Below are 11,015 nucleotides of genomic sequence, written 5' to 3' on the forward strand. Positions count from 1 at the left end.
CGTCTGTTAACACCTTCCACCTAACCCCGGTGAGTGGGCGTCGCTATAATGCGTGTGAAATAGCACCATTGAGTAGCCTATGTGAAATAGCCTTAAAATCGTTCCGGTGTTGTGTGCCTTCTGGTTTCTCCACCTACTGGTTTCCTTGCGTGTGCATGCGCTGCAGCAGTTGTCAGACATTCACAAACAAGTTGTTTTAGGCGGTTTGAAGTCGCTTGTCATACGCCATGAGCGCTCGGCTACATTACAGCCACTCGGACAAAAGACATGTAAAAAAATATGTTTTGAAAACTAGCATTAAACTGGATTCGATCCCGCAAAAGCAACACACGCGTGACTCTCTCCATCCTGATTCCCTACTCTTTGAGCCAACTAATATGTTATGCGGATCATTTAACTATTGTAGGCTACCATTAATTAATAATGTAGGGAACACCCAGGTAACATGTTGTCCAGGCTATCTGAAACAAGGGGTTGCCTCTCATCTACAACAACTGGTTACCTTGGGCTGCTACAGTCGTCAGTGCACTGTGCACAGTAGGCCTATGCTACTCTTTGTGGTTGATCAACTAAAAATAAAAGATGTATTTGGTGATGACGTTATTGTAGGCCTAGTAGACCTACATTCTGAGAAATTAAATGGTACGAGAAACGATCTACATAGCGCACCAGACCGCGATGTCTTCAAGGGTTGAATGAAGGGAGTTTGCAAAAATTAGCGAATTTTTCAAGTCAATAAATATTCTTAATTTTCGAATGTCTTTGTCAGGGAACATCTGACTTTTCAAAACCATAGGCCTGGTAGTCGCTCAGACAAGGAGTTATAAGATAAAGGCAATACCATTTGTGTCACCTAATGCAGTTCAGTGAATTAGCAAGATACCATCAGAAGCCAACAATCATAAAGCACACACCCACCCCTCACATACCCCTTCAGTGAGTACACACACACACACACACACACACACACACACACACACATGTATGTGTGTGTGTGTGTATGTGTGTGTGTATGTGTGTGTGCGGTTTTTCTGAATTCTCTTCTGCTTTCACTTACAGTTTGTAAAACACGAGTAGCACATGGAACCAACTCTCATGAGGTAAGAGAAATACACACACACACTCTCACACACACACACACACACACTCTCACACTCACACACACATACACACACACACTCACACTCACTCTCACAGAGCACCTTACCTTACTATGCACAGAGAATCACAGGCTCAGTCCCTGACTCAGTCATTGCAAGCGCCTCATGCTTAATCACCCACTATGTGGATACTGTTTTAGACTTGATTTAGACGTAAACAGCAGCCCTTAATGCCTTAACACACGGATATCATTAGCACGTAGACAGCAGCCCTTAATGCCTTAACACACGGATATCGTTGAATGTTTCATTTCAAAAACCTTTGCTATTTCTTTTCGAAACCAAATCGGAACTGCTTTCATCTTCTAACCTAACTGATTGTTGAACAACACTAGCCTATGCTAGCCATAGACAGTAAGGCTACTGCCGCTATTAAACAGAAAGTTAACTTCTTCTCGTTCCCTAGACATCACACTCTCTTGTCCAGAATAGACTGTTCAGGATTGGTTGGTGAGTGTGTGATGTTGGTCACGTTGTTACTGAGAGGGAGGGAGAGAGGTTAATTGTGATGCGTGATGTTCACGTTGTCACTGAGAGTAGGGATCGACCGATATGGTTTTTTCAGGGCCGATACCGATATAAATTATTACCAAAACAGGAGGCTGATAACCGATATGTAAAACCGATATGTCAGTTGTCAAAAAGGGGGTAGATAGTAAAGGTGATATGCTGCAAAAAAATCATTCAAAAGCATTTCATTATGCAAACTTTTCTTTCTTCTTTTGATACACTATAATTGTCTATCAACTTGCATCACAAGTGTAAATCCTGTGTATCATGTTAATCCAAGAGCTGAGTGATAGCAATTATTTTCATAGACTAGGCCTGCACAATGGGCTAGGCCCCTATGTGCTTGTTTAGGGCCCTGTCACAAAGAGGATGCTTTGCCATCGTGTGTGTGAGTGCACGAGAGGGAGAGGAAGAGGTGCATGCGTGATGGCAAGTGTTACGGTTGAACAGTTTAACAAAACAGTTTTAAAATAGTTCTTAGGCTATTTAAGCATGCGGTTTGTGTCCATTTGTACATATGCACGTTAATAGCCAGCTCAGGCCGCGATTTAGGCTACTTCAGGTCGAATTAAATTACGGCTGGCCCTGGGTGGTCTGTAGCCTAGTCTTTTCTGACAGTCCGTTTCAAAAAGGAGCAACTAGACTTTTTGACGTTCGCTATCGCATAATTTAGGACTTGTCTAGGCTAGGGATAACGTCCGCCGAGGTGTCCCGTTATTCACAATTAATGGACGAGGCGGACGCAAAGAACTCCCAACACGCAGCACCCGAGTTTGTAGGCTAACTAATAGCCTAGGCTTAACAGCATATCAGTAACGTGCATCAATCGGGAATTCGCTAAATGAAGGAAGTGGGTGCTTTACTTAGACAATAGCGTCCAAAGTGGTGTTTTTGTAACTTCAGTGTAGATGATTGTGATTCATTGCAACTTCAGCAATGTAAGGAAGGTCCTTATCTTCGAAGCTCTGTTCTAGCTCCGTACAGCTGAAGCCCAGTCTACAGTCTGCCTCAGTGAGAATCCTAAACTTTCTCTGTGTTCAGTCTTCGATCCTGATTGGCTGCATTCGTGCTAACTAACAAATCAGACGGTGTAGTGGGCGGGACAATGCTCTTGACCACAGAGTAGCAAATGCAGGGAGTGAGAGACGCTTTACAGACAAAGTAGCGCGTTTCATTCTTTATCCATTTCAATATCGGCTTATCGGTGGAAAAAATGGCCAATACCAATTATTATAAAAATGCTAAATATCGGCCCTAATAATCAGCCCGGCCGATAATTGGTCGACCCCTAACTGAGAGGGAGGGAGAGAGAGAAGGAGGGAGAGAGAGAGGGAGGGAGAGAGGTTAAGTGGAGAGAGATAAGGGCGCAAAACGCCAAAGCAAGTGTTGTCGCTTAAAGCATTAATGACGTTGAAACACTTAAAGCAATGATGACGTTGAAACACTTGATATTTGCGATATAATGCTTTAATGTATCTCATGTACAGCAAACTGAGATAAATCAGTATATTTGGTATATCTCCCAGCCCTAACACACACACACACACACACACACACACACACACACACACACACACACACACAACCCTCACTTACTCCATGAATTGTTAGTTTGTCTCATAAGAAACTTCTGTTGTTGTAGGCAAGTTGTCACCCAAGACATTGGTACCATTTAATTTGATTATCTTACTTTTTTACATTAGGATGTATTAGTATATATATAAGTGGTGTAATGTATAGACATGCTGTATATATTCTATAAGTGGTGTAATGTATAGACATGCTGTATATATTGTATTCTCTACAGACCGTGTGTGTGTGTTTGTGTGTGTGTGTGTGTGTGTGCGTACGTGTGTGTGTGCGTGCGTGCGTGCGTGCGTGCGTGCGTGCGTGCGTACGTGTGTGTGTGTGTGCGTGCGTGCGTGCGTGTGTGTGCGTGTAGATGGCGATCATCTTCAGTGCGGAGGGTTTGCAGGCGGTGCAGCCCCCCTGTGTGTGCCAGAGTTTTATAAACCACAACGCCGTCCTCTACAAGGTGTTCGTGGTGGGCGACGCTCACGCTGTGGTGGAGAGACCCTCTCTCAAGAACTTTCCATCTGGACCTGCAGGTCAGCTGCGCACGCACGCACGCACGCACGCACGCACGCACACACACACACACACACACACACACACACACAAACACACACACCAACCCCGACCAGTAGGCACGGCTGAAGTGCCCTTGAGCAAGGCACCTAACCCCTCACTGCTCCCCGAGCGCCGCTGTTGTTGCAGGCAGCTCACTGCGCCGGGATTAGTGTGTGCTTCATCTCACTGTGTGTTCACTGTGTGCTGAGTGTGTTTCACTAATTCACGGATTGGGATAAATGCAGAGACCGAATTTCCTTCTATCTAGCTTCTATCTGAACATCAGCACTATAAGAACTCCACCCACTCACGTTTAGACTCCACCCACTCAAGTTTAGACCCCACCCCTCATATTTAGACCCCACCCCCTCATATGTGGCACCCCACCCTCACGTTTAGACTCCACCCCAATGTGTAGACTCCACCCCTCACGTGTAGACTCCACCTCCCACGTTTACACCCCACCCCTCATGTTTAGACCACACCTTCACATGGTTAGACTCCACCCCCTTGTGTTCAGAAAGGTCTGTGATTGGAGAGTATTTTGCTCTAACTCCTCCCTCTGTCTTCTGCAGACCGGAAAGCCATTTTCTTCAACAGTCACAACGTGTCCAAACCAGAGTCTTCCTCAGACCTCACCTCGGTAGGTCTCACACACACACACACACACACACACACACACAACGTGTCCAAACATTTAAGGACATGTTTGTGCATGCCTGTAGGCAGCCACTCTGAAGCAGTAAAGGCGATTCAAAACGAGTCAGAAAAGTCGAGACTGGACCAATCGTCAAAATTACGGTGTCCACCACTCTAGTTCATCCAAAACAAACCAGAAAAGGGACTCAAAATGCTAAATACCGGAATTTTCCTTTAATCTGTTTGTTTGTTATTGTGTGTGTGTGTATATATATATATATATTAGGGCTGTCAATCGATTAAAAAAAAATATCTAATTAATTACATACTCTGTGATTAATTAATCTAAATTAATCGCATATATAATTTTTGCTGTGAAAGTATTTTAAATATTTAAATTCAAATGAATCATTGAATGATCAGCATTAGTGACATTAAAGTTCAAAAACTCTTTTATTATTATTTTCACTGTTCAAATAATTGCCATAATAATCTATGATATGACCTAATATGCTGAGGAAATAAATTCAAAAGTGCTTTGGGAAGAAGTTTTTTTTTCACATACAAGGCATTTCAGGCCACAGATATAACCTAGGGGACATAATGAAAATAAATTAACACTCCCCTCAATATCAACACTTATTTCTTTGCATTGATGTGCGACTATAGAGTTGATGAACTCCGGTGACATGCAAATTCCTTGCTGCAGACATTGCAGAGGACTTTATTTTCAACACTTCATTTTTTATCAACACCATCAGGCCATTTTTTAAAAGTAAATGTTCCAATCAATGATCCAGGCAGCACGTTTTCTTCTCTCTCCTTCATTTTACAGTCTAATTTTTACTGACTAGAACGGCTCGGGGTCAAAGGTCATACGGAATCGATTAATCTGCACTCATTTTTTTAATCAGTTATTTTTTCTCAAATTAATTAATCGAAATTAATCAGTTATTTTGACAGCCCTAATATATATATATACTAGTGCAGTGCCTGTTCAAACATGCCATTCCTGTAGAAAACCCGTAGCCCAATTACATGCCCGCAGGGATGCCTGCTTTAAATATAGGATGATATTATCCTATATATAATTATTAATGTGCAGTAGGCAGAATTTAGGCATGGCTGCATGTGACATTTCTACACATCAGAATGACCGAAATTTTGACGATTGGTCCTGTCTCGACTTTTCTGACTCGTTTTGAATCGCCTTTGACTACTTCAGAGTGGCTGCCTACAGGTCCTTAAAACAACCCTTAACGTTCGTTTTCAAAACTGTGCAACTCACCGAGTGGTTAGTGGTGTTGAGACAGGACCAATCGTCAAAATTTCGGTGTCCACCACTTTAGTTCATCCAAAACAAACCAGACAAGGGACTTAAAGGGCTAAATACCGGAATTTTCCTTTAAGCTTATTCAATAACTTCCTGATACTGAAGACAAACCATTTTGTGGAATGATGCATCATCGTTGCATCGTCAAATTTGCAACGATGTGACTCAATCTCTGGTAGGCTAGCCTAGGCCTAAGTGACATCACGCTCTGTCTGTAGCTGATCGAAAAGCCTAAAGCTTTGATGTGAGGCTATATGTTTAGCCTATCGCTCATTTCAGTTTGGGACCTTAGCCTATCGCTCATTTCAGTTTGGGACCTTAGCCTATCGCTCATTTCAGTTTGGGACCATGCAGTCGGAATTGTCGTTTGTTTATTTAGAGTATCAAGTCCAAGGTAGCCTGGGCTATTCGAAGCGTCAGTTTATTGCATACTTTTTATGTAATTTTGAATAGCCACTACATACTAGAGCCCGACCGATTTATCGGCGGGCCGATATTATCGGCCGATATTAGGCATTTTCCAAACTATCGGTATCGGCATTTATAATGGCCGATAAATGAATATTTTTTTTAAAATAAAATAAAAACGGACGAAACACCCTTCAACCATGTCATGAGTGTTGGCGTTGTATAGTTTGTCCTCCAGAGGGCACTCTACACCGTCCCTGCTGGCAACACTCGTGTATAACGCGCCACACATCCTGCAACCTGCTGATCCAGCCAGAGTCAGGCAGTTATCCGCGAGTGAGATCAGTGAAGTGTGTTCATGGTGATTTGGTCACGAGACATACATTGCTTGAATAACAATTAAAAGAACATCCTCATCAGTTATCTTAACTCAATTAAGCATGACAAAATTCGTGAAAACAATGTCCAGTTTTGCTGCTGTTAAATAAGTCGCGAGTGAAGCGGAATTAGCTAGTAATTACGTTACGTTGTTACAGTGTAGTTGACTGTCTGTCCTTTTAACTTTTGACAATGTGACTGAAGATGTATTTCTTTAATAACGTGACAGTTATAGCAGTGAGACGTATCATCTCTCCCCGGCCTGTTATTTTGAAAGCGTATGTTTTACAATTTGCAGTATGACGTTATCCATTGCTAAATTATGGCTCATCATAGACTAGCTAACCACAAAGCTAGCTAATGCCATGAATATCAGTGGAAGACCGCTAACGTTAAGATTAATGAGCTTGGAAACCACAACGAACTTATTCTGCCTAAATAAAGTAATGATTTATTACTAGTATATCTGTAGTTACAGTCCCTGCATTGTAAAATGTAAGTTAGACGAGCGAGGAGGAGTGAACATTTAGACATAGAGGAAAAGTATCAAACGTAGCTTGTGCATAAAAGTTAGCTTTTCTTTTACACGTGTGTGAAATCCAATGACGCCAAATGTGCGTTTCAGACTGTCGTTCAGCCGCAGCATTAACGAGTTACATAATGGATTTAGATCACTAAATAGTAGGTTATAGAAGGCAGGCAGCAACTGATGATTGAAAATGGTTTGATGTAGCTTGATGGAAATAATTTTAAAAGTGCAGGTAAAGGGATAAGCAAGCTGACATTCTAATTATAAAGGTAGCTTATAAGGCAATAGGGACTAATTATTACACACGCACACTCAAACATTTAGGAGTGACCTTTATCTTGTTTAATGATAATACAAATGATGATGATAGTAATAATGTCATCATTATTTTTTGTAATTATTAAGTCTTAGTTCAAAGTTATATTTATGAAGCTTACCAAGTCTTTTAATACGGGTAACTTTGATTTGGTTGTTGTTGTTATTGTGTTTTTGTTCAAAAGACTAAGTTTCATATCTTAAGTCTATTTTTATACATTTTATTTATCAGAACTTTAATATTTCGATGTTCCTCTGTTCCACTGTGACAATATTATTTAAAAATAAACAAGTTTGTTTTTAAAATGCATTATCATATTATTTTAGTCAATACTCATAAATAACTACAAATAACTAATGTTAGGGAAATCTGTTAATGTTTTCTTGCGCGTTTCTGAAAAAATATATATATATCGGCCGATATATCGGAATATCGGATTTTTAAATCAACAAATATTTGTATCGGTATCGGCCTTCAAAATCCTTTATCGGTCGGGCTCTACTACATACACGTGTTTGTTGCCGTGTTGTTGCAAAATCCGCGGAATCATTGTATGCAAGCAAACTGCATACAGAGAGTCTTTATTGTTGAGGTCAGACATGATAATCATCCAAACATCTTGCGTCTTAGTAAACCCCTGATTCAGTGCTGCCAAAACTCCGCTGACCCTCTCTGTGTCTGGTCCTGAGCTGTGCTGTGTGAGAGGCTACAGTAGAGCAGAGAAAGCCAACGTGTGCTTCTTTTACCGATATATTTACTGATATCTTTTGCATTTATTATCCAAACAACCTCAAACTTGGCACTGCACTTACTCGTGCCCGTAGCAAGACACCTGCCGACTGATTCAAATCGATCGGGCCAACGTTTGGCAGATATGCGGCATGCACACAGACACACACGCACACTGCAATTTATATACATATATATATATATATATATATATATATATATATATATACATACATATATATGTGAATATATATATTATATGTGTGAATCTGTTTGTTATTGTTTGTTTGTTATGGTGTATATTTGAATCTGTTTGTTTGTTTGTTATGGTGTATATTTGAATCTGTTTGTTTGTTTGTTTGTTTGTTATGGTGTATATTTGAATCTGTTTGTTTGTTTGTTATGGTGTATATTTGAATCTGTTTGTTTGTTTGTTTGTTTGTTATGGTGTATATTTGAATCTGTTTGTTTGTTTGTTTGTTTGTTACTCTTGTAGAGGGACAACGTGGAGGGCGTGTCCCAGCCTCCGAGTGATGATGTCATCCGTGCGTTGTGTCGTGCACTGCGTGAGTCTCTGGGCGTGTCTCTGTTCGGCATCGACGTCATCATCAACAATCAGACAGGCCAGCACGCTGTCATCGACATCAACGCTTTTCCTGGTGCGTCTCACACACACACGCACACACACGCATGCACACACACACACACACGCACACACACACACACACACACACACACACACACACGTACACTGGGACTCTCAACATACAGTCACAGTGATAAACATAGGGCACTATGGACTAAGAGAGTATATGAGTGTGTATGTGCGTGTGTATGAGTATATGAGTGTGTATGTGGTGTGAGTATATGAGTGTGTATGTGCGTGTGTATGAGTATATGAGTGTGTATGTGGTGTGAATATGAGTGTGTATGTGAGTATATGAGTGTGTATGTGAGTATATGAGTGTGTATGTGAGTATATGAGTGTGTATGTGAGTATATGAGTGTGTATGTGGTGTGTGTATGTGAGTGTGAGTATGTGAGTATGTATATTAGTGTGAGTGTGAGAGAGTATATGAGAGTATTTGAGTGTGAGTATATGAGTGTGTATGTGAGTGTGTATTTGAGTATACAAGTGTGTATGGTGTGAGTCAGAGGAGGCTCCTTCATTGAGGAAAAGGAGGAACACCCTCCCTAAAATTTCAGAGAAAAATAAAAAATATATAAAGTGAATTACTAATCTGATAAATTACTGTTAATATTACTATTTGAACACTTTGAATGAACAAAATCGTTCCCCTAGGTCAAAATGGCAACAGCACCCCCTATCGCAATTGAAAATTACTGAATGGAGGAGCTTCCTCCTTAAGCCCCTCATTGAAGTCCATTACAAACGCCTCAGACTAGAGGTCTGCACTCCCGCGGTAGACCCGACGATGAGAGTGTGTGTGTGTGTGTGTGTTAGAGGTCTGCACTCCCGCGGTAGACCCGACGATGAGAGTGTGTGTGTGTGTGTGTGTTAGAGGTCTGCACTCCCGCGGTAGACCCGACGATGAGAGTGTGTGTGTGTGTGTGTGTTAGAGGTCTGCACTCCCGCGGTAGACCCGACGATGAGAGTGTGTGTGTGTGTGTGTGTTAGAGGTCTGCACTCCCGCGGTAGACCCGACGATGAGAGTGTGTGTGTGTGTGTGTGTTAGAGGTCTGCACTCCCGCGGTAGACCCGACGATGAGAGTGTGTGTGTGTGTGTGTTAGAGGTCTGCACTCCCGCGGTAGACCCGCGGGTCCCGATGCAAAAGAGTGCGGCGCGGGACAACTTTTGAAAGCTCTTTGTGGGAGCGGGCGGGATGAGAGAGGTGCGTTCGCGGGTGCGGGACAAACCGATGATTCACTGCACTCCCGCAAATTAAATATGTGCGTAAAATTGTTCAGCTGGATGTTCTGTTAGGCAGCATTAAAAAACGGGGTTTAAGCACTGACGGATATCAGGCCTACAGTATAGCCTATATTGTCGTTTACGTGGGTTCAATTTGTTCCTGTTGCTCATTGTCAAAACTCGAAATCGAAAGCATGACAGAGGAAGAGGGCACCAGACTAGGCCTACTTCAGTTGTTAGCCTACATTCAGAACCAAGAAACTGACATCTGGAGTCTTTCTCGTGTGTGTGCTCCTTTCGAGAGACAGAAAGAAAAACTGAATAGCCTATCCCACCTCCATGTGGGATTTAGCGGGCGGGAGCGGGACATCATGTTACAGATGCGGGCGGGAGCGGGACTAAAAATGACACATTAATGCGGGAGCGGGACATCATGTTACAGATGCGGGCGGGAGTGGGACTAAAAATGACACATTAATGCGGGAGCGGGACAGAATATTGCGGGAGCGGGCGGGTGCGGGACTGAAAAATCAGTCCCGCACAGACCTCTACCTCAGACCCCAGCGGCTCGTGAATCACGTCGTTTTCAATGGCCAAGGGAGGAAGCTCCTCTGTACAGCAGCAACGGTGAACCAATGAGCAGCTAGCTCCTCTGCAAGAAAGTTATCTGCAGTCATACAGCTAAGAATCTTGTGTTGAACGGAAAGCTTGTTTTTTGTTCGTGAAATAAACAGTACAATGGAATCAGAGGACAATGTCCATCTTTTATACATTCAAATACAGTGCGAAGGTTAGGGTCAAAGCAGGAAGACCAGTTCCAAAAAAAGATGGTAAGGCTAGTGTAGGCTACTGAATGCTACATAGTATGACAAATACTCATGGCTTACTGGTAACGTTAGCACATAAAACAATCAGCTATAGCCTACTGCTGGCCTGTCACAAACGTGGACAGTTCAGGGATTTGGGGATAAAACATTTTTGGATAGTTATGCGTTGTTATAATCATCCA

General features: G+C 42.2%; 1 protein-coding gene across 2 annotated transcripts in view; it reads left to right on the top strand.

Moving 5' to 3' along the window:
* itpk1b (inositol-tetrakisphosphate 1-kinase b) overlaps positions 1-11,015 on the top strand; it is a 103,548-nt gene that overhangs the window by 90,229 nt on the left and 2,304 nt on the right. For both annotated transcript variants that reach the window (XM_076295664.1, XM_076295665.1), the window contains 4 exons: positions 1,060-1,100; positions 3,613-3,778; positions 4,376-4,443; positions 8,629-8,791. In XM_076295664.1, the coding sequence (XP_076151779.1) occupies positions 1,060-1,100; positions 3,613-3,778; positions 4,376-4,443; positions 8,629-8,791 (438 nt within the window). The remainder of the gene's footprint in view (positions 1-1,059; positions 1,101-3,612; positions 3,779-4,375; positions 4,444-8,628; positions 8,792-11,015) is intronic.

Source organism: Alosa pseudoharengus, unplaced genomic scaffold (genome assembly GCF_046254945.1).
Source record: "Alosa pseudoharengus isolate Yale_2024_CS ecotype anadromous, Long Island Sound unplaced genomic scaffold, YU_APseudo_1.1 YU_APseudo_1.1_scf_2, whole genome shotgun sequence".
In the NCBI taxonomy this organism is placed as follows: Eukaryota; Metazoa; Chordata; class Actinopteri; order Clupeiformes; family Clupeidae; genus Alosa; species Alosa pseudoharengus.